General features: G+C 45.7%; 1 protein-coding gene across 1 annotated transcript in view; it reads left to right on the forward strand.

The window, feature by feature from the left end:
- The window catches only part of HTT (huntingtin), a 190318-nt gene that overhangs the window by 126142 nt on the left and 39141 nt on the right, over positions 1-25035 (forward strand). The window contains 7 exon segments of the mRNA XM_044295709.1: positions 6603-6779; positions 9463-9539; positions 9897-10035; positions 12276-12398; positions 20084-20297; positions 20934-21079; positions 21154-21331. Of these exon segments, the coding sequence (XP_044151644.1) occupies positions 6603-6779; positions 9463-9539; positions 9897-10035; positions 12276-12398; positions 20084-20297; positions 20934-21079; positions 21154-21331 (1054 nt within the window).

The following is a 25035-nucleotide window of genomic DNA, read 5'->3' on the forward strand; positions in this document are numbered from 1 at the left end:
CCCCGACCCAATCGCCTCTACTGCCCAGCCTATGGTAGAGCTGGAGTGGGCGCGTTCCCTGTCTAGGATTGTACAGGACGTCTCCCACACTAACAAAGCTATTGTGTAAATATTGGGGTGTTTGTCGGCAAGGCCGTCCTCTGACCAGTCCGACTCTGGGGATCCTGGGGCTCATTCCCTTTGCGGTCGTCCCACTAAACGGGCCAGACCATCCTCCCCCAAAAGGGTCTCTTCGTATCCTGTTTCCTCTGCCTCTCCGCCACCTACCAGAAAGTCGCACTCCGACATGTCCTCCGTGGAAGAGGCATGTTCCGAGGAGAGGTTTTCAGATGAGGGATTTGTCTCTCCTGAGGGTCAGTCGTCTAAAACGTCCTCCATGGTGGACAATCTTATTACAGCGGTTAAAGAGACCTTACAGGTTGAGGACCCCGCACCCTCATTGGCCGCCTTGGGTTTTTTCTTTAGGAGGTCCCGTCGCTCGCCCAAATGTTTCCCCAACCACCAGAATTTTGATTCCTCTCTTTCCAAGGAGTGGAATTTTCCTGATAGACGTTTTGCCTTGCCAAAACGCTTAAACGTCCTTTATCCATTTCCGGAGGATTTGACTAAGAAGTGGTCGTCCTCACCTATAGTTGACCCGCCAGTTTCCCGCTTGGCTAAACATACTTCCTTGCCAATGGCGGATGGGCCTTCTTTCTTTGATATCGGGGATAAAAAATTTGAAGCTTTTGAAAAATCTTTGTTTGAAGCAGTGGGCACAGCACTGCAACCGGTGTTTGCCTCTATATTGGTGAGCAAAGCTATGGGAGAGTGGGCTAATAATTTACGTCAGGGTCTCTCCTCGGGGATCCCCTCTGGGGAACTGGCCGATTTTGCCTTGCAGCTATCCCATGCCAGTACATATATTTGTGAAGCCTCTCTTGATGCGGCTAGGCTTATGGCCCGATCGTCAGCCCTTTTGGTGGCTATTCGCCGTACCCTATGGCTCTCCTGCTGGGCGGTCGTTAATGCTTCAAAGCGGACCTTGACGGCCCTCCCCTTTACCGGCAGCAGACTTGTTGGTAAGCGCCTGGATGAGATAATTTCTGATGCTACTGGTGGTAAGGTAAGAGCATTCATTTACCACAGAGCAGGGTTCGCTTTTAACAAGTAAAAAAAAACGTAAGCCTCTTTTTCGCCCCTTTCAGAGTTTTTCCAGCCCCAAGCAGCCAGCCGACAAGTCTGCCCTGGATCAGAAGCACAAGCCTTCCTTCAAGCCTTGACCCTCCTGGCATCCCCGTCAACAGGGCTCCAAGTCCTATAACCCGAAGACCTCCTTTGCATGACGTGCAGCTTCAGGCCCCCTCCGATCGGGTGGGCGGCTGGCTTCATCTGTTTCAGCACGTTTTGACTGGCTCACGTCTCGGATGCTTGGTGTGAGAGGTCATCGCAGAGGGTTACAAGCTGGAGTTCAGGTCCGTCCCGTTTTTTTCGGTAGTCTCCTCCGACCTCTGCCGCAAATTCATTCTTTCAGGCTATTGACACTTCTGCGGCATGCACTGATTGTCCCGGTTCCTGCGCAAGACCGTTTTCATGGGTTCTACTCCAATCTCTTTGTGGTCCCCAAAAAGGAGGGGACTTTTCGTCCCATTCTGGACCTCAAGGCACTCAGCCGCTTCCTTCGGAACCGCCGCTTCCAGACGGAGTCCCTGAGATCGGTCGTTGCGTCCATGGTACCGGGGGAGTACCTGTCCTTGATAGACATCAAGGACGCTTATCTTAATGTTCCCATCTGTGTCAGTCATCAAAAGTTTCTCTGGTTTGCAGTGGGTCCCTTTCACTACCAGTTTGTGGCCCTTCCATTCGGCCTGGCTACAGCCTCCAGTGTCTTTACGAAGGTTCTGGCGGCGGTCAAGGCCCTGGTCAATGCCAGGGGTATAGTGACGATCCCTTACTTAGACGATATCCTGATAAAGGGTCCGTCATACCGGGCAGCGGCAGACAGCCTGCTCATAGTCCTGGACACTCTGGAACGCTTCGGATGGATCCTGAACCGGCAGAAGTCTTGTCTTTATCCATCTGAACGGCTGACCTTTCTGGGCATGTTACTCGACTCTTTTCCCCCGGAGAAGCTATCCACCCTCCGTCTTCAGATTCTCCCCTTGTTGCGGCCTCGTCCTCTTCCCGTTAGTCACTGCATGTGGGCTCTGGGTCACATGGTCTCTGCCTTTGAAGCAGTTCCCTATGCTCAGTTCCATACCTGAACTTTTCAGCGATTATGACCAATTGGGACCATTCCCTAGCCTCCCTTGATCGGCCCATACGTGTCTGCCCCGACCCGCCAGGCCCTCAGGTGGTGGATTGTTTGCCCGATGCTGACCTTGGGCCGCTCATTCCTTCCTACTCCGTTGGACGGTGTTGACAACGGACACAAGCTTCTGGTGTTGGGAAATCTATCCATTCAAGGCGTATGGTCATGCGAGCAGCGCTCCCTCCCAATCAACATTCTGGAATTGAGAGCGCTTCGTCTCTCTCTGCGGCATTGGACCGACCATCTCTGGGGACCTCCTGTTCGAGTTCAGTCTGATACCTCAATCACCAGGGTGGCGCCCGGCAGCCATGGCAGAAACAGCTCTGATCCTCAGCTGTGGATCTCATGGCCTCCCGCTTCAACCACAAGGTCGAGGACTTTGTCGCGAGGTCCAGGGATACCATGGCCCTGGAGTGCGACGCTCTAGTGATTCTGTGGAGTCAGTTCACGTTTCCTTACGTGTTCCCTCCTCTTCCTCTCATTCCGCGTCTCCTCCAGAAGATCAGGTCCGAAGGTCTGCCTGTCATTCTCGTGGCCCTTGATAGGCCACGCCGAGTGTGGCACGCATCTCTAGTCACTCTGGCGTCTTCCTCTTTCGGAGGACCTCTTGTCGCAGGGACCGATCTTCCACCTAAATTTAGGATTGCTACATTTAACGGCATGGCTGTTGAAGCCTGCCGTACTAAGGGCTTGGGGTTTCTCGGATGCTGTTGTCCAGACCATGATTCGTGCCAGAAAGCGATCTTCCCAAATCTACCACCGGACTTGGAAGTCCTACTTTAGTTGGTGCGTGCATCATCAGCTGTCTCCCGTTCGGTTCTCGTTGCCGCGACTCTTGTGTTTCCTGCAGTTGGGCATGGACTTGGGGCTGGCTCTCAGCTCCCTCAAAGGGCAAGTTTCGGCTCTCTCCATTCTTTTTCAGTGGAACTTAACTTCGCTTTCTACGGCTCTGACTATTCTGCAGGGGGTTGCGCATGCTGCGCCCCCTTTCCGTCCAATCTTTGGGATCTCAACGCTCTCCAGTCCTCACCATTTGAGCCTTTGCAGCAGGTGTCTCTTCGCTTCCTGTCCTACAAGGTGGCCATCACTTCCATCTGTAGGGTTTTGGAACTCTGTCGCCTTTCCTGATCCTCCATCAGGACAAAGTAGTCCTTCACCCTGTTCAGTCCTTCCTTCCTTCCGAAGGTTTTGTCGGTATTCCATCTAAATAAAGAGCGTATTCTCCCTTAATTTTGTCCTGACCCGTCTCATCCTCGGGAGCAGTCGCTCCACACTGGATTTGGTACGAGCCGTTCGCATCTGTTTGTCCCAGACATCATCCTTCTGGCGGACGGATTCCCTTTTTGTCATTTCAGAGGGGCGTCTAAAACTTCCATTTTCCGATGGATTCGTTTGGCCATTGTGGAAGCGTACCGCATGAGTGATCGGGCCCCACCCTTCTGAGTTACTGCTCATTCTGCTCGGGTAGTGGGGGCCTCTTGGGCAGTGCATTATAGGGTTTCGGCCCTTCAGGTATGCAAGGCGGCCACCTGGTTGTCTTTGCACACTTTTGGCAGGTTTTACAGAGTACACACATTTGCGTCTTCTGACGCTTCTCTGGGGCGTAGAGTTTTGCAGACTGCAGTTCTCTGATTGACAGGAAGGTTTCTTATTATGCCCACCCTTGGGACGGCTCTGTAACGTCCCATGGTGAAGCCTGTGTCCCCCCAAAGATACAAATGAGAAAACAAAATCTGTTTCTCTTCCGTTCATTGGGGGACACAGCTCCCACCTGTTCTCTTGTTTACGGGCCTTTTCTGGCCTGTGTGGCTCTGGGTTTGTACATAGTTTGGTTTCCTCTCTTTGTGTCTTGCTTCTCCTACTGATTTGCACTAACTGATTTAGCTTAGTCCCTGTAGGGAAGGGTACAGCTAAAGGGGGGAGCTCACACCTTTGTGCTTAGTGTCTGCCTCCTAGTGGCAACAGCTATACCCCATGGTCAAGCCTGTGTCCCCCCAAAACGGAACGGAAGATAAACAGATTTTACAGTAAATACAAAAATCTAGTTTTTGTAGGCTCAAATATGAGCTTCAAAATCATTACAAAAAGTAAAAAAAAAAAAAAAAAAAAAAATATATATATATGTATATGTGTGTGTGTGTATATATATATATATATATATATATATATATATATATATATATATATATATATATATATATATATATATTAAAAAATAAAGTTTACATTTATTTTTACACTATTCAGACATAAAAAAACCTTTACATATTGGGTATCGTTGTAATTGTACTGACCCAGAGAATGAAGAGCATGGATCAGTTTTGGGGCAAACGGAATGCCGTGGGAACAAAACCCTTAAAACGGTGGAGCAATGGCGTTTTTTTTTTTTTTTTCTCCAATTCCACCCCATTTGGATTTTTTTTTTACTGCTTCCCACTACATTGTATGCCATAATTTAATGGTGCCATGAGAAAATACAACTTGTATTGCAAAAAATGAATGAAATGTGAACAAAAAAAAAAAAAAGTTATCGCTCAAGGAAGACGTAGAAGAAAAATGAAAACAAGACACAGCATCAAAATACACAACAAATTTGAGTTTACTGCATATGTCTCTGGGTGAAATCCGCCGCAGAAATCTGCAACATAAATTGACATGCTGCACATTTACAGCCCTCGCCGCTTGTCAGTCAAGTGATGTGCAGACTCTGCTGGGGAAATTTTGTAACATCTCAGTCATTTCACAGATTTTCTGCATGCATTTCCATCATGGAAAATCTCTGGCGTGTTTGCCTGCCCCGGGAAGCCATACCCTTATAGCGTGACGAAGCCTGTATAGTGCAAAATAGGGAGAAACATAAGCACATTGAGCAAGTATAAGATAAAAACCTAATTGCAAAAAAACAGAACAAATACTGTGTGAAGACCTTAAATTGCAGAGGAAAACCTTCACCACATTTAGAAATCTACTTTAGTTTTCTCAGACTACACAAAAAGGAAAATATTATTTGCTGGCCTTTCTGTAAATGAGTTTATGGGTAGAGGATGAAATAGACTGAAATCCTTAATGTCGGGGCCAAATGATTACTGGAAAGGGGACACGCTTTGCTTGGCAATGCAGTAACCTTTAAAACAAAAGCCGGCTAACGGCTGGCACCCCCTTTCTCCTTGCCGCCTTCTGCTAGGCTACATTGTGTTGTGTGCTGAATAAAGCACCTTTTTAATGTGGTTTTGGTGGCTTTCTTCTTTTCTGGCATTTTCATCTCCTTGTGAAGCCAATGGGAGAAAATTGCCAAACTTAGAGCATGCTGTGTTTTGAAAGAAATATGCCACTAAACCAAAAACAGCTGGCAAAAACTAAAAAAAACTAGTATTTAGTGTTGTTCATATTTCGCTGTTGGAGTTTTTGAGGCAAAACGAGCATAAAATGCCAGCAAAAACTACTTAAATCGTGTCCTTTTATTTTAAAAAATGTAGGGTAAGTTGAAATGGTGGATATTGGGTCCAAATAATCCTGAGGCTGACCCTTGTGTTTTTGGTCTTGTGGACACCACGGCAGGTGTCTGCTCCAAAACTGCTCTGACGAAGGACATGTTCTTTCTTAACACTGTATTTATTTAAATCTTCTTGAAAATGCGATATGTTCAGCCTTTGAGAACAATAGGAGGTTGTTTTTGAGTGTTTTTTGCTGGAGAACACCATGCGCCAAAGACCACTGTATGAGTCCTAGAGGAGAAGTGTCCAGGAAATTAAAATGAAGAATCTTAGTTTTTTCGTTTCCCAGAAACTACTCCACATTTGTCCATAGGCTGTGTTTTGGGTTTACATTCGCTTGAATGAGGCTGAGCTTCAATACACAGCCTATAGCAGAAGTGGCACTGTTTTGGGGGAAAAAACCAGACCCTTCTCATTTGGGACAACCGCTTTAGTTTAAGGGGCTTCTGTCAGCAGATTTGCACCTATGACACTGGCTGACCTGTTACATGTGCACTTGGCACCTGGAGACCTCTGTGTTGGTCCCATGTTCATATGTGTCCGCATTGCTGAGAAAAATGATGTTTAATTATGTGCAAATGAGCCTCTAGGAGCAGCAGGGGGCGTTACCATTACACCTAGAGGCTCTGCTCTCTCTGCAACTGCTGCGCCCTCTGCACTTTGATTGACAGGGCCAGGTGTGATTGCGTATACACTACTGGACCTGCCAATCAAGGTTTTTATGACTGCCTTACACAGACAACTCCGATAATGCAGTTTCTCCATGCAGAACTATATGACCAGAAAGTGAGGATTGTTTCTTCCTCTTTATCCATTAGCCGACCTCCCTGAAGAAGACGCTGCAGTGTCTGGAAGGCATTCATCTTAGCCAGTCTGGTGCAGTGTTAACACTGTATATCGACAAGCTCCTGTGCACCCCGTTCCGTGTGCTGGCCCGCATGGTGGACACGCTGGCGTGTCGTCGGGTCGAAATGCTGCTGGCTGCTACTCCACAGGTAAGGGCTTTGCTGTCATATTTTAAATGCTACTTGTTTGGATATTACTGATATGACATGTGGGGAGGTATCAGGAGAGATGTATGGAGAGGACAGGTTGTGGGCTGGAGATTACATGTGGGGAGGTATGAGGAGAGATGTATGGAGAGGACAGGTTGTGGGCTGGAGATTACATGTGGGGAGGTATGAGGAGACAGGGGCGTAGCTAGAAATGACTGGGCCCCATAGCAAAAAAAAATTATGGGCCCCCCCCCGGATCTCCCACCCCCACATACCTCTCAGATTTCCCACCCCTTCCAGAGCTCCCACCCAAATGCCCCTCCAGTACCTCCCACCCCAACATCCCCAAACCCCTCCTAGACCTCCCACCCCCACACCCATCCTAAATCTCCCACCGCCAGTCCCCAGATATAATGGTCCAGACATCAAGTGTCCTGCTCCCCCCTCAATTTAATGGTCCAGACCTTGGAGATCCTGCAGCTCCCCCCTCAATAAATTGGTCCAGACCTCCAGGGTCCTGCTCTCCCCTAAATATAATGGTCCAGACCTCCAAGGTCCTGCTTCCCCTCCTCCCCAGATATAATGGTCCAGTGTCCTGTTCCCCCCTATATAATGGTCCAGACCATACCTCCAGGTCCTGCACCCCCCTTCTCCTTAAATGTACTGGTCCAGACCTCCAGGGTCCTGCCCCCCCCCCCCTTCTCCTTAAATGTACTGGTCCAGACCTCCAGGGTCCTGCTCCCCCCTCCTCCCTAGATATAATGGTCCAGGACTCCAGAGTAAATTTTTCCAGTCCCAGAGTCAGCCAGCCCTCACCTCACAGCCACTTGAACGTTTGCGTGCCCACACTCCAGCAGCGCTGCCAGGCCCAGCAGCACGCAGCTTCGCTGTACGCGCCGCCTCTTCCACTTCAGGCCAGTAGGACTGCCGCCCAGACTGGGAGCGGGACCACTCCCTCTCCTCACTGCAGGTACACCTCTCTGCCTCCGACTGCCCCTTATCGCACTGCCCACAGCCTACAGGCCCTGCAGATAGCGCTTTCTCTGTCTGTCCTGGAGGGGCCTGCGACCCCAGTAGCCGGTGCAGTAGCTATACCACATGAATTAAAAAATAATAATCCTCAGCAGGCGGCCCGGGCCCCCAGTGGCGTAGGGCCCCATAGCCATTGCTATGGCTGCTATGGTGATCCCTACGCCCATGTGAGGAGAGATGTATGGAGAGGACAGGTTGTGGGCTGGAGATTACATGTGGGGAGGTATCAGATCAGGTCAAAGATGGATGGAGAGGACAGGTTGTGGGCTGGAGATTACATGTGGGGATGTATGAGGAGAGATGTATGAAGAGGACAGGTTGTCGGCTGGAGATTACATGTGGGGAGGTATGAGGAGAGATGTATGAAGAGGACAGGTTGTTCACTGGAGATTACATGTGAGGAGGTATCAGGAGATTAGGTTAGAGAGGTATGGAGAGGACAGGTTGTGGGCTGGAGATTACACGTGGGGAGGTATCAGATCAGGTCAGAGAGGTATGGAGAGGACAGGTTGTGGGCTGGAGATTACATGTGGGGAGGGATCAGATCAGGTCAGAGAGGTATGGAGAGGACAGGTTGTGGGCTGGAGATTACATGTGGGGAGGTATGAGGAGAGATGTATGGAGAGGACAGGTTGTGGGCTGGAGATTACATGTGGGGAGGTATGAGGAGAGATGTATGGAGAGGACAGGTTGTGGGCTGGAGATTACATGTGGGGAGGGATCAGGTCAAAGATGGATGGAGAGGACAGGTTGTTCACTGGAGATTACATGTGAGGGGGTATCAGGAGATATGTATGAAGAGGACAGGTTGTTCACTGGAGATTACATGTGGGGAGGTATCAGGAGATTAGGTCAGAGAGGTATGGAGAGGACAGGTTGTGGACTGGAGATTACATGTGAGGAGGTATCAGGAGATTAGGTCAGAGATGTATGGAGAGGACAGGTTGTGGACTGGAGATTACATGTGAGGAGGTATCAGGAGATTAGGTCAGAGATGTATGGAAGGGCAAGTTTTGGACAGCCATTGTGTCATTTGCTGATATTTTGCTCTGAATTTGCTGGACAATTGGGAGCCAGGGAAAGGATTGGCGAGAGATGGAGACTAAACAAGGGGAGAAGTGGAGAGCTGAAGGATAGATTGTAGGGATGCAACAGAGGCTGTGGTTAGGAGACATGTAAGAGTCATTGACTGCTAGTAGGTCCAGTACAAGGAGTCTCGAAACTCTGCATCACATTGAGTTGTGGAAGGTAACATTTATTTTTCTTCATCTAAAATCAGAATTCTGGATGATTGGATGCTCATAGAATTTTTTTTTACAAAATTAGCTAGTAAGGGCCTACTTACATAGGCAGATTATTGGGGACAAGTGTTTGTATGAAGAACTCTTGTTCCTGATCATTGGCCTATGTAAATGTGCCCTAATAGAAGACAGCCTCAGGATAGACGACCCGAAATAAGATGCAATCCAAAATCTTATTTTTTTTTTCATCTCGAGTAGTTATTAAAGTGGTTCTTTGTTCTTAGTTTTCTTGTTCTGTTCTTGAGAACTTTGAGATAATTATCATGATCCTCTGCTGGATTATCATGGACTGGAGTAAAGTCATCATTTGTGTATGTGTTCGGTGTATAATGCGTGTCGTTTCCTTACAGAATAGCATGTGTCAGCTACCTGTAGAAGAGCTGGACAGGATGCAGGAGTATCTGCAGAGCAGTGCATTAGCTCAAAGGTAATCCTGAGAAAAGATCATTTTTGTATTCTAAGAGCAGGGGTATTCCTATCATACACATTTATGGAGTTTAGTGTCCAGAGAACAAGGTCCTGTAACCCCCATCCCACCACCACCACCGTTTTTAAGTCTGTGTGAGAAATAATAAATGTGACTTATTTCCTTTTTTCTTTTTTTTTTTAATCTTTTTATTGTAATAATTTTTTTTTGTTCAGGATAATGCAAACGGATCAGTTTTGACTTACACTGAAAGTCAATGGGAGGCGGATCCGTTTTCAATTGCACCATATTGTGTCAGTTTGGTTTTTGTTGTAATTTGCTTTAAAACACCCGATTCCCTCTGTTTTGTGTCTTCAGGCACCAAAGACTTTATTCTCTGCTGGACAGATTTCGGTCAACTGTAGCACCAGAAACAATCAGCCCATTACCTCTAGTGACCTCTCACCCGCTGGACGGGGAAAATCCTCCACAGCTGGAGACCTTGGAACCTGATGAGGTAGGTCTACCCCAGGAGTGCGTCAGTTTTACTGACCACAAGTTAGAAAATAGACGTGCACACAATAGCGGAGGTTTGGATTACATCCAGTCATTTTTGTTCTTATTCTGTCAGCCATGTTGGATCACGGTGGAGTCACTTATCAGATCCCTGTGTAACGCGTAGAAACCAGCTGCCATTTTTTCCAGAGCAGTTTGAAGAATGAAACCTGATTGTTTGCTAAAAAAAAATTTGCCCTGCTATCAGATTTTGATCACAAAGATGTTCTGATCGCTGTGATCCCTATAACTGTAGTGTGCAAATGGTTATTGCAAGCAAGGCTTAAAGGGAACCTGTCACCTGGATTTTGTGTATAGAGATGAGGACATGGGCTGCTAGATGGCCGCTAGCACATCCGCAATACCCAGTCCCCATAGCTCTGTGTGCTTTTATTGTGTCAAAAAAACGATTTGATACATATGCAAATTAACCCAAAATGAGTCCTGTCTCTGACTCATCTCACATACATGTTAATTTGCATATGTATCAAATCGTTTTTTTGACACAATAAAAGCACACAGAGCTATGGGGACTGGGTATTGCGGATGTGCTAGCGGCCATCTAGCAGCCCATGTCCTCAGCTCTATACCTAAAATCCAGTGACAGGTTCCCTTTAATTATAACAGATGCAGGCATTTATTTTGTGCAATTTTTTATTTTATTTTTTGAGTTGGCACCAATGATGTCCTATTTAAAGGCGTTGTCCGGGTTCGTCCAGTATTTTGCTCATAGGCTGCTTTGTGTTTGCAGCCTACATATCAATGGTGCATACCTGAATTTCCTTCCTCAGACGCTCCCCCTTAAACCACGTGGTGTAAGTATCATTCCCATTGTGCCGGTGACGTACCTTGCTTCTCATCACTGTGCTAAGCGGCAACTTCAACCTAGCAGTGAGCCCGGTGACGTCACCGGCACAGATAGGCATTCTTTGTCGCTGAATGAGGCTGTTTTGGAGGCAGGTACTGTGCAAAGTAGCAGCGTTCACGCCTCTTATAGAGTCACACTGTCTTGTGGAACACAGCAAAGAGAACATTAACAATCGCAGCGTCAGAGACCCACAGGAGGACCGAAGGAGGCGAAAAATGCCAGTAAACCGTCAAAGGGAACCTTACAGCTACGAGTATAGGGGATTACTAATGGTTATTTGGAAGACTGTGAGGCCAGACAACCCCTTTCTTGATTATAGTGTGGATATAGGAACATACTTCTAATAATGCCCATAGGCATAAGGCCGTGTTCATGTCACTCTGAGAGCCTTCCGTCAAAGGTATCTTTTAGGAAGACTCCAGACATATATAGTGGTATATATTGCCTAACCCCTGACCCTTCCTCCAATGGCAAAGTGAAAAACAAGAGAGGAGAGGCAGGAGGAGGAAGAGGTCACATTCAGCACTTCCACTATAAGACTGCTTTGAAGGTCTGGTCCCTTTTCACGAGAGGAGTGACCAGTATCTTCCATTTTCTGAGTCTCTGCAAACTGGGGTGGTCACAAAGTGCTCCACCTAACAGTCGCTCACTTTGCTGCTGTCCATCGACTTTTCTCACCAGCAGCACCTTTGCCTGTATAATCTCTCCAAGATGCCTGTCCCCTCGGGTGTGGTGGTCTTCCTCTGCACCAAGCAGAGGGTGAGCAGGGTGGTCTCCGGTCCCTTGGAAAAGAGGGCGTATGACAGAAGCAGACAGGGATGCCCAATATTGTTTTTCATTATGTGCACTGACCCTGTTCTGCAGGGGTAGGGGGTTACCCTACCATTCAGTAACGGGGTCACCGCCTCTTTCCTCCTTATCACACACCAATTTCTTACCTTCGAAGCTGCTGGACTTCCCACCCGGGGAAATTCCCTGTAATATAAGTTGTTCTTAGCTTTTTTTAAATGTCTTTTAGGTATGTAATGTTAATGGGAAGGTGTTGTCCCATGACAAACACGTGGGCACGTATGCGCACTGCCACTCCATTCAACTCTCTTAGATTATCAGAAATAACCATCAGTCCCATAGTGTTGAATGAAGTGGCAGTGTGCATGCTCGACCACTGCTCCCTTTAAATGGGTAAATGTGGGGCATTGTTCTCACGACCAGTGAGGTTTCCCAGCGGTCCAATCGCCCACCGATCAGATACTTATCCCCTATGCTGTGGATGTGCTTTTCATAGGACAACTCCTTGTATGCTGTATTTAATAGCTTTTGTCTTCTGTTGACAGGCTTGGTACGTGTCTCTGGTCCGCTCGCAGTGTTATACACACTCCGATTCTGCACTGCTGGAAGGAGCAGAATTGGTGAATAGGATCCCTCCCTCAGAGCGTCTCTCCTTCATGACCAGCAAGGTAGGACCTCTGTGAGGACTTCTTCTCTAATTTAAAGGAAATGTCCACCTTTAAAAGCCACATATAAATGCCTTTGTTCTGCGAAAGTCTAATATTATTGAGATTTGTGCAGATTTTCTGGTGAATAAAGGGGTTTGTCAGAGATTTACCTATTAATGACCAGTCCTCGGGATAGATTATCAGATCGGCGGGGGTCTGACTCCCATCCCCCCCACCAGTCAGCTGTGTGGCGCTGGAACTACACAGCAGCGCCCACTGTTCCTGTTCAGCACAGTTGATTAATGGGGGGGGGGGGGGTCGGACCCTGCCGATCTGATATCAGTGACCTATCCTAAGGAGAGGTCATCAATAATTAAATCTCAAAGCACTCCTTTAAAGATTAATGGTGGAATTACTGCAGGGACCTGACGACATACAAGTCCTAAGTGCTGCCTGGCCATCTTCCAGGAACCTCTGTCATTTCCTTCAGTCACCCCCAGATCCACCTCATCTAGCCTCCTCTCCTCAGAGGTGCTGCTACCACCTGAGCATACACATATATGAGGGTGGTTGGAGGATTTTGTGCTGGAGAACAAGGAGTTAATAAGATAGGTTACCCTATAAACCTTCATCAGCTTCACATGTTTGGATGAATGACTTTTCTTCCTTCTGGAGAAGAGCCCTTTTCATACCTTTTTACTGTAACGGGTTAGAATTTAAAGTATTGATTTCAGATGATAAACTCCTTTTCGTATACCACCCACCTTTTTATTTTTCTTCTGTCTACGTGTGGCCCGTCGGGTGCCTTAAAATGCCTGGCAGGTCCAGGTGTGAGAATATTGTGAACAGAGATTATGGAGCTGCAGGAGTGTCGGTGACACCCGGACTCGTCTCACCCCTTCCCCATAGAGAGGGCCGAGATGGTTTATTACTGTCCCTGTCTTCCTGATCACCGTCACTCATTGAGCGCCATCTATACAGTTCAGGAGGAGGCCATGAGGCTACCTGCTCCTGTCTCAGCATTCACCTGGCCACTAGGCACAAGGGATAGGAGCTGCCCCTTTGACTTCTATAGGAGAGTTTTCTAGGCATGCTCTGTGACCTGTGCAGAGGTCAGGAGGGTGTAGATAAGCTGTGATATCGCCTCTTGTGAATGGTGGATCCTGTGTTATCTATACACAGGTGATACTTGTCGTTGTAATGCTGCCTGTAATGATAACAGCTACAGAAAAGTTTCCTGTACAGGACAAGGAAATCATTACCTATTAGACCTAGAGGTCAGTGGGAAAATTGCAGGATTATATACATTTTTATTATAGATAGCGACTTGAAAAAAAATAAAAAAAATTTAACTTAAAAACTGTTTTAAACAGTAGGTCACTTTCTAATGACACATTCTCTTTAACAGACCAATATCAAGGCTGTATTCTCCTTTAATAGAAGCCACAATATCAGCCTCAGTTACAGGAGAAATAAGCTATAAAAACATATATATATATTTATATTATGTGTGTTTATACATCAGATTTTTCGCCCCATAAGACACACCTAGGTTTTAGAGGAGGAAAATTATTTTTCATCAGACCTCAGATCAGACTACCAATGTTAATAGGACCTCCCCAATCAGACCTCAGATCAGATACCATATGTTGATCAGACTTCAAATTAGAGGGGGGAGAAATCAACTTCCCTTTCCTGCTCCGGACGCTGTTGCTCCAATAATCCAGCTCCTCCTCTTCCTGCTGCGATGCGACCCGGCGTCGCATAGCATGAGGTCACAGAGCACGCCAATGTCCTCAGGCTGTGCACACTTCACAGAACAGCATGCAGAGCCTTAAGGAGAAGACCAGGAAGCGGGGAGTACAGAGCCCGGGGAGCGCTGCTTTCACCGCTCCCCGGGCCTACTGTACTAATGAGCACTTTCATAATGGAAGCGTTCATTGGTATTTGCCCCATAAGATGCAGGGACATTTTTTCCCCTAAAAAAGATGGCCACCGCATTTGGGCATGGGCAAGCGCAGTAGGAACGTCAGAGTGGCGTCATGGCGCCGGCAGTGCAGGCCCGCGCCGGATCAAACTGGGGACACGTGTGGCTGGGACCTGCGGTAGCAGGGGAGAGTGCCTGGCGCGCAGTATATAAATGGGCAGTGGGGGACAGCAGCCAGCCAACCTTATTGCACACAGTGCTGTGCAGGATTCCTCCTTCTGAGAATGTCTGAAGTAGGAGATGCGGTCCGCGCCGACCATATTGAGCCCTCTAGACCACCAAGCCCGATACTTTGGCCTGAGGAGTGGGGGGCAGCTACCAAGAGGGAGAGATTATACCTGTATTTCTCTTGTATTGCTGATTGGATTCTTTTTGGCTATTTATTATAGGTGACTAGAATTCCTAAAAAAAACTACTGTGAAGACTAAGCACAGAGAGTGTTCTATTTGTAAAAGTATGCTTCTCAAGTTAGTATTGGAAGAGTCTCAATCTATGTCAAAAAGTATCAAGGCTCTGGTAAAATCAGGTTAGAGCTTCCCTTGAACCCCTAAGACAGCTCTTCCCTCAATCCGCATGTGGCACTAGGCAGAATGTGGATTCTGTTTCAGATATTTCCGATGAAGATAAATGGAGTTTTGATGCGTCTAGTGATGTGGGGAGCAATTCTTCTGAAGATGAAGCAGGAAGATTTTTATTTTTTTTATAATAACCAAGAATCCTAAGGAAGCAGAGAAATCTTTAATTTTGCAAAGGGAGATTTTTTCTTTACTTTAGAAAGGGGTTGTAAGTTTAGTTCCCAAAGGGGGGAAAAAAGGAACTGGGTTCTATTCTCCGCTTTTTTTTAGTAAAAAAAAAAACAGACGGTTCCTTCAGAGTAATCTTGAATCAAAGAGATTAAACAAGAATCTGAGATGCAAAAAATTTCGTCTGGAGACTTTATCATCTACCTTAAAGGGGGTCCAAGTTATATTTATTGATGACCTATCCCCAGGATAGGTCATCAATATCAGATCGGCGGGGGTCCGACACCCGGCACCCCCTCCGATCAGCTGTTTGAAGAGGAGACGCGCCCGGTGTCAGCACTGCCTCCTCTTCACTGTTTACCTTCTAGCCGTTGCATCTGCAGTGGTGAGCAGGTGTAATTACATCAAAGCCTTCCCATTCATTTCAATAGGAAGACTTGGGTGTAATTACACCTGCTCACCACTGCAGATGCAACGGCTAGAAGGTAAACAGTGAAGAGGAGGCAGCGCTGACACTGGGCGCGTCTCCTCTTTAAACAGCTGATCGGAGGGGATGCCGGGTGTCGGACCCCCGCCGATCTGATATTGATGACCTATCCTGAGGATAGGTCATCAATAAATATAACTTGAACAACCCCTTTAAGTATCCTCTCCCAGAACTGTTGGATGGCAAGTATAGATCTAGAGGAGGCATACTATCATGCTCCGATCAGTGTCGGCTTACAAAAAAAATTGAGAACGGCAGTTTGGGTTCAGGGCTCTCTTCTTCATCTGCAATACAAAGCCTTCCCCTTTGGAATATCACAGGCTCCTCGGGTGTTTACCAAGATTATAGCAGAAGTAGCAGCCTATGTGAGATCAAAAAGAATCACTCTAGTCTCTTATTTAGACGACTTTTTTATCATTTCCAGACAGAATCGTCTTTGAAGCAGGAGACAGATCAATTTTGTGTAATTCTGGAATCTTTAGGATGGAAGATAAATTGGAAAAAAATCCAAGTTACTTCCTTTTCGGAGATGTGTGTTTTTAGGGATACTACTAGATTCCCAGAATAGAGATGTTTCCTGCCAGAACAGAAGGTAACAGACAAAATACAGGATCTCTTTCTCAGTTATGGGTGTTCCCCGAGACGGGCTATGTCAGTACTAGGTTTAATGACCTCCACCATCCCGGCGGTAACCTATGTTTAGATTCATTCAAGACCATTGCAGGAGGACATTCCAAAGAACTGGGACGGTTCTCCCCTATCCTTGGACTTCATCTGAGTTCAGTAGCAAGGATGTCATTTACTATGGTGGGCAAGCCCAACAAATTTATCCAGGGATGCCCTTTATTAAAACACTACAGGTTGCATCTGGACTCTGATGCTGCCTTTGTTTGTTTTGTTTTAAAACTCTTTTTATTGTTTTCTCAGCAATAAATATATACTCATTGACACTTGGGCATAAAAAATAGAAATCTGAGACACAGATACATGTTGTCATAAGACATATCAATAATAACAATGACATTCTCTTATAGGTCAGCAACATGTCCAAGTGCATGAAGTAGTTCAACAAATATAATCAGAATATTACGTGAACATCCACAAATACAACATTTAACAGTGGGTAGACACAGGTAATTGGGTTAAGGAAAGAAAAAGGAAAAAGTAGTGGGGAGGGGGGGGGGGGGGTAAAACCAGTTGTTGGTGCATAAGGTATTTTCATTAACCTCGAAACCTCGCCAAATCTAGGACATTCAGATGTTATAATCTTGCTTTTAGTAAGTCTCATCCACATGAACCAGAACTGCTCACCTCCATGCAAGGGCCGACATTCAAGTATGTTCAGCAACAACCCATCCAGATTATCAATTTAGTATAAATTGTCTGTAAGATCTCCAGGGGTTCCAAATAGCTTCAAATTTAAGTGTGGATCCCTGGTCCCAATGTACCATCTGCTCAAGTCTACATATTTGATCACATTTGACAAACCATTTCTGGATCGGAGGTATGTCTTGTTGTTTCCAGCATGTTGCGATAAGAAGTCTAGCAGACGCCAGCAGAGCCGCACACAAAATTCTAATGTTCTTTGGACCCTTTATGTCATTATACAAGCCAAACAGGCAAAGTTTTGGGGTCACAGGGACATGCGTCCCACTCACTTTTGATAAAACTCCACACACTGCTTTCCAAAAGGGCACTACTTGGTCGCAGGACCACCAAATGTGTGCATGGGTACCCATTTCCTTATTACACCTCCAACACAAGGGACTTGTAGAAGCGGGAAATATACGATGTAGTCTTTGGGGGGTAAAATACCACCTAGTTAGGACTTTATAACTGTTCTCTTGTACCTTGACACACCTGGACACCCTAGTCGGGGAGAGCAAAGCAAGTTTTTTCTCAACTGATGAAAACTTTATTTGTAAGTCTAGTTCCCATTGTTGAAGAAAGGTCGGACTATCTATCTTAGATGTGGACATTAAAGTCTCGTACAGTTTGGATATTTTCCCTCTTGGGTCTTTAATTTGTGCAACTAATTTTTCAAATGAAGAGTGGACTACCACTGTAGGTAGACGTGTTAGGTTCTGCTTCAAATATCTGATGCAATAGTTGATATGGAACGGGGAGCAATCCTTCATCAGTGGATGTTTATAAAGATCTAATGCTGAAGGGATATCATTATCCGGGCAAATAGCCAATAGCGGAGATACACCCTGTTTCACACTGTCCGGAAGAGTGTGTAAAAAATCAGTAGATGCCTGAAAAAAGACATCCCTAATTTGCATTAACATCAGGTAATCTGATGCTGCCTTTGGAAGGAAGGTACTGCAAGCTGTGGTGTCGTCCCCCGTCCCCCCCCCTAATTTTAAGTCCATAGTTTAGTCCGCATGGGTGAGGGGAAAACATAAATTGCTTATCAGTAATTGTTTTTCTTGAAACCCATGACAGCACCCCAACATTTTCTCAACCCTTTTTTTCTTTAATGGGGGCTTATTTTTGAAGTTTAGTTAGACCCCAGCCATACATTCTTTCCCTATCTCTTTTGTATCTCACACCTCCGGAGGGATTGCAAGGTAAATTGGAGCTCTGGTTATATGTATAGGTATCGGTTCTGGTTGGGTCACAGCTTGCAGTTTAAAAAAAATTAAGTTACTTTACGGAAATACCCCTTTAAGGGGCTGTGACTCTGTGATCGTTATCAAACCGACCCAAGCTAACACTGATGCACGTCATAGATTAAAATGGGCTCCATTGTGGTTTTGTTGGGCTTCTCATATTTCTGATTTGGAAAAATAAGGCTACTTTCACACTAGCGTTTTTGCTGTATCCGGCAGGGTTTAGGAAAAACACTTCCGTTACTGATAATACAACCATCTTCATCCGCCATGAACGGATCCGTTTGTATTATCTGTAGCATAGCCAAGATGGATCTTTCATGAACTCCATTGAAAGTCAATGGAGGATGGATCCATTTTCTATTGTTCCAGATTGTATCAGAGAAAACTGATCCATCCCCATTGACTTGCATTGGGGGTCATGACCGATTCGTCTTGTGGCAGGCGCAGCACTATGAAGTGCATTCTGCACTGTGGCATTAGAAGAATTTTGATATCTCTGACTTTTAGTCTAACCAGACTGTCTGTTACTCTGTAATTCCTCTAGCGCCGTTCTATGGAAACAGGTTTAAAGAGCACACCAAATGCTTGAAATGACTTTATATATAACACTGCTGTTTCTGCAGCAGATAGTCAATGTACAAAACACATGTAGAAAAGATATCACAAAATGGCGGTATGCATAAGATGGTGGTTCAACTGTTCAATCTTGTCATTCAACATAAAATGGTGGATATATTTCTCACTTTAGTATCTGTACTGCCACTTTGTTATTTAAGCACTTTGTGATCTCTCTGAGAGGTATATATGAGGTCTAACTAATAGTTCTACTTGCTAAATTTGGTCACAATTTGCAGTATGCAGTTAGCAGTAACTATTTGCAGATTGGTTGAGTATGATCTGGTATGGGTGTATGCAATTTGGATTGCAATATGGAATTTGGATTATGAACTTTGTAGTTTGCAATTGGTGGAACTGTAAGTAAACACGCATAGAACTGTATACTGAACCAGTTATAATCACTATATTAGCAGTAGTAACATTATATAACTGTTCTAAATACCTATTTTGGCCTCTCTGCTTCCATAAAACACAGCTCCTAGTGGAGTGAATGTCTGTTCAGCTTCTCTCCTCTGGTGTAATGATTCTAGCAGCTCCTGCTAGAGGAATTTCCCACACAAGCTGTGTAAGGCTGGCTGTGATTGGTCAAAACTCCTGCCCAGCAACAACAGTTTAACTCTATGCTTTCTGTTGTTTCTGCTGTGTCATTGAGCTTACCCTACATTTTATAATGAATCTTAAAGGCATATTATATTTTCTGCTTCTGTGAACACAATATATATAACAGTTTTATGACATCAAAACATGAAGTCATTGTAAATAACTCTGCTTTTTGTCTTTAACACACAAACATAGGAACTGTATTAAGGTTATTGGCAGGTCAAGCCGTAAAAACATATAAGCTATATTGGCAACCTAGGACAGGTCTTAGCTGGCCAGCTACACGTCTTTCTCCACATTCCAGGACGGAAAGCAAAATACAACATGTTGTGGTTTGCTTTCCGGTCAGGGAACTCAACTAAACGGAACGGAATGCATTTTGGTGCGTTCTGTTCAGTTCAGTTTTGTCCCTATTGACAATGAATGGGGACAAAGCGGGAGCGTTTTTTTTTCCGGTATTGAGCCCCTATGACTGATCTCAATACCAGAAAAACTTGAACGCTACTGTGAAAGTAGCCTTACACTGCAGGCTGCGCTCTTCTTTTCTGCAAAGATATGGGAAAGCTTGCTGCAAACATCAGAACAGAGTGTGAACAGAGCCAAATCTTGTACTGTGTGCATTAAACTAACCCAGTGTTTCATTTCCACTGTAGGAGTTTAATTTGAGCCTACTTGCCCCCTGCTTGTCGCTGGGAGTGAACCAAATGTTAGGGGATCAGAACAGCACTTTCTTTGAAACCACAAGGTCTGTGGTCCTGGATCTCATCTCGCAGACTGTTCAGCAGCTTCCAGCCACTCATCAGCTCTTTCAGCCTCTGCAGCCCATGGATGGGAGCTCCTACTGGGAGAAGCTTAGCCTGGTGTTAGGTAATTTACACATACTATCATCATCCAGACATACATAAAAAGCGCTGTTCATGTCATTTTTTTCAGTTCTGTTCGGCGTATGCATCCAGGCCATTCTTCAGACAGAGGCCAAAAAGAACGGCCCTTTTGGATCCGTTGGACTATTCTGCATTCTGTAATTCTGCAGAGTATTTCATATTGTCCGTATGTGGTGGGTCTACAAAATCCAGTAGTCCAGCACCACAAAGTCTGACGATTATAAAAGCATGCATTCACTAAATCCAGTGCTCAATGTACTTGCTATATTAAGGGGGTCATCCCAAGATGAAATGGTCACTGTACTTTCAGTAGACTTTGCATAAATCAGTCATACAGGTTAATATGGGAAACTTTGTAATATATATTATCATAAAAAAATTCCTACCCCCCACCCCTACTAAACGTTGGTGGTCGTAATGCTCTAACCCGTGCCAGTCAGACCTATGTGCAACAAAAAACTGTTCCAAAACAAACCTTTACCAAATTCTGGAGCAGTTACAAACAAAAATCAAAAAAACAAAACAAAAACTCATATAGGTCAATAATGTTTTATACTCCTGAAATCCAGCCTTGATTGTGCAGACTACGGTGTGACCTTGTTGTTATGTCTGGATTAAGGTGATGCTGAAGTCTACTACTCCCTTGTCACCCTCTGTCGAGCGCTGGCGCAGTTTTTGCTGTCTCTCCCGAAAATACCTCCATCCCTGCATATAACTCCAGAGAAGGAAGCGGACGTTGTGAAGTTTGTGGTGATGTCGGTGGAGGTAATGTATCACACAGTCCTTTTTCGCGCCTTGTACTTTATGTTGGCCGCGTGTGACTTGGTTTCTCTCTGCAGGCGGTGTCCTGGCATCTCGTCCATGAACAGATCCCGTTGAGCGTGGATCTCCAGGCAGTACTGGATTGCTGCTGTCTGACCCTCCAGCAGCCCGTCCTGTGGAATCTGCTGGCCTCTGCAGAGTACATGACACACGCCTGTTCACTCATCAGCTGCACACGCTTCATTATAGAGGCCGGTAAGTGAGCGTCACGCTCTTGGTCAATATATTTCTATCTTTTAACCTAATTACGTGTTTTAGACCTAGAATCCTGCACTGTTTCACTTTATAATATAGGTTTTTAGAGATTTTTGCTTGTTTTTCTTACCAGCTTCTGGTGCTCTCGCCTCCTCCCTGGCGCTGTATTTCGGCACTGATGGTCTAGATCAGGCATGGCCAACCTGCGGCTCTCCAGCTGTTGTAAAACTACAACTCCCACAATGCCCTGCTGTAAGCTGATAGCTGCTGTCAGTCTGGGGATGATGGGAGTTGTAGTTTTGCAATAGCCGGAGTGCCTCAGGTTGGCCATCCCTGGTCTAGATCCTTCTGGTTCCTGGTGTGTAAACTTCAGTAGCGGGGCCATGTGGTCTGCTGCAGCAAATCAATGGCCTTAGCAGTGACCTGTCCAAAAAGCTGCATATGACCTTTGCATGTAAACATCCAGATGGGTTCACGTGCGCCACTGTGGTCAATCACACTGGCCTTAGTGGTGATGTGTCCCCAAGCTCCACAAGTTGGGGACCAGAAGGAGTCCAACCAGGTCCTCCGGAATGAAGCTGCAGGAAGCAAATGAGTACCTTTTTTTGTACTTTAGGTTCATCGTCCTGGCCTGGGCTAAAATGGGGTGTTAAAACCACCCTAAATTAGGGCATTTTAGATACTCTGGTGTTCCAGATCAATGTACCCCCCCAGGGGTTAATATCCACGCGTGGCTGAGAGACTGAACACTGACACAGAAGTTGGTCAAAGCAATCTCTAACTTTAATTACATGGGGGTAAGCGTATATATATTTTCAGAAGAGGGCAGTCCTCACTGAGGCTAAAACATTGTTTCATTGGTCAAAAAGGAAGAAGAGATAAGAGAGAGGAGATGGCACCCTGGCTTCTGCGCACTGGGTCCTACTTTGGAATGTGAACTAATGTAAACATCTGGTTACCATCGCCATTTTGTAATGGAGTTTATTCTAACAAGAATACTGCCTACGTCATATGTGACACTTCAAAGAAGTGCTTCTCTATAGGCAGTGAATAATATATACATATCATCAAGCCATATGATTGGCTTACGCATTCCACCACACTCTATGGGACACCTGTAGAAAGATGAGAAATCGGACACTTCCCACAGCACAGCTCTTTGCCCCCCTCTCTCTCCTCTCCAGTCTTGAAACAAAGAGGAAGGTGGGTGGGCACTTAGAAGTAGAAAAAGTTAACTCATTACAATCCTAGATATACAAAATATAGAATAAAATTCACACATCTTTAACAGGGGATTCAAGACGGAAAACCCCTCTAAGAGTTCACTGCATGCAGGTCCCATCTAAGCACTGGATACATGTTAGATCTGTGGGGTCCTACTAGAATGGAGGACTCCTATAGCCCATCAGTCCCACGTGCAGGGAAGAGGCATGTTACATATATCCCTCCAGGACGTGTGCCCTAAGTACCCGCCTTGCAGATCTCTCTGTCATTGTGTCACATCTTCCTGATTTATTCGTGGTATTTTTTGGCGCAGAGACTTGGATCAAGAACCGCAGCCACATTATCAGCGTGCAGGCGTCGCTTACAGGGAGTTGCCTGCAGTTAGAAACCTCGGGCATTGAGTATATTATGTAATGTTCCTTACGAGGCAGCGAATTGAGACGCAAGAAATTACTGGAGCAGCGGGAGATTTGTCATTTATTTTTTAAAGTAGATTTAAGAAGGACCATGCATTTTTATTTTTTTCCTCAGCCTTGACTTTTTAGACCTAGCTAGCCCTAGTGCCGCTGCTGGCTATGGAAGGGTTCTTCCAATCTCAAAAATAAAATGCCAGGGGTTCCAAATACATTGTATTATATTTTTTAGTTTTTTGCTTCCTGCAGTCGTAGCAGCAGACCCTGATCACTATAATGGATTGCTATGTCCACCAGGCGCTGCAGTGACCTCAGAAATTATGACAAATTAGGATAGTGTCTTAAAGGGTACCTACTGTATAATATATTTGACACAGTGACATGTCAGAGGATTTGTTCAGTTGTCAGAGACTTTGTGAGCTTGGAACCATCCGCTCAGATATCAGAAGGAAGGAGACCACGCACAGTTGCCAGCCTTTATTTTAGCAGTCGGGGTTCTTGTACTTTCAGAATTTTTTTATTTTTTTTTTTGTAAGTGGTAGATACCCTTTAGAAATTTTTTCTGTCCTTTTTTCAGCCCATTGAATCTTATTTTTAGAGAATAAAACCCGGTTTAACCAAGATGGTGTAGGACAGTGGTGGCAAACCTATGGCACGGATGCCAGAGGTGGCACTCAGAGCCCTCTCTGTGGGTACCCACACCCTGGAAATAGTCTATGGTGTACCAATACGTCTTAGACTTCTCCTGCCATCTTCAGCGCAGGGAGCGCCATGAACGGCACAGGCAGCGCAGTGAATGTAGGCAGGCTATTATAGCTAAATGATAAAGTACACAGAAGATATACTATACTGGTATTCAGGTTAAATTGCCGTGTTGGAACTTTGCAATAAACAAGTGGGTTTTGGGTTGCAGGTTGGGCATGCGGTCTCTAAAAGGTTGGCCATCCCTGGTGTAGGGTGTTTAACACATAACTGACCATACACAGAAGACGGCATGTCCTGTAAATCTGGCGCTGCTTACTAACAGATGCTTTTATAAGGCATGCTGGCCTGGTGAACCTGAGCAGCCATAGTAGTTACAAGGAGGGATCATCCATATGAACGGCCGCCATATAAAACTACTACTGCAATATTAGCATTTCCGGAAAATGCCTGGTTGGCGGTGGCTCCACCCTGGTAAAAGCAACAGCGTGCCAGGAGCTATACCGCGGCGATTATTAGCGCATCACACCAGAGGTCACATTCTCTCTCCGTTAGGTTAGCATATCATTGTCTTTATGGTGAGTTCCCCAAATTCAGTTCTTCAAAGTCATGCGATCTAGAAGAGTACACAGCACCTACAAGACCACGTCCATCAGCCGCGTTCTCCCCCATTCGCCGCTTGGCATGGTGAAGACGCTGACTGTATTGGAATTGTATAATGCACGTGCCGCACACCAGTGCTTCCCGGAGATGTTGTTATGTGAACATCGCCCGACCCTGAGGATTCCCGCCGCCGGCATCTGTGAAGAATGAGAATCCATTATGTGTCGCTCGTCCTCTCTCATTAACCAGCTCTGATAGGAGGTTAAAGCTGACGATTAACAATTTAACATGGAGCTTCAGTGTCATACAGAATAATTGTACAGTGCACAGTGATGGCAGGAACTCCATAGACTTAGCGAGGATCTCGTCTCTTCCCCTGCTCCTTCCTGATTTCCTGCTAAATGGGTAAATCTGCAAATCATGAACTGGTTCCTGCGCTGAAAGGTGGAAAATGTAGATTTACATGGCTGTCATTTATAGTGCTCCTTGTACTATATGGACAGGCTGGATCCGCCATAGCGAGATCCTTTCTTGCTCATAGAGGGTGTTCCTAAATGAGGATGCCCTACCCCACGCCTTTGTGTCCATATGCTAGTCTGTTAAGGGGATTTTCCAGAAATACAATATTGATGACCTGTCCCAGAAATATCAAATCTGTGAGGGTCCTTCTCCCAGCACCCCTGCCGATCAGCTGTTTTTAAAGGGCCACAGCACTCAAGCCGCAGCCAGGCATAGCTCCGTACCTGTATAGTGGAACTGGGC

Source organism: Bufo gargarizans, chromosome 1 (genome assembly GCF_014858855.1).
Source record: "Bufo gargarizans isolate SCDJY-AF-19 chromosome 1, ASM1485885v1, whole genome shotgun sequence".
NCBI lineage: Eukaryota > Metazoa > Chordata > Amphibia > Anura > Bufonidae > Bufo > Bufo gargarizans.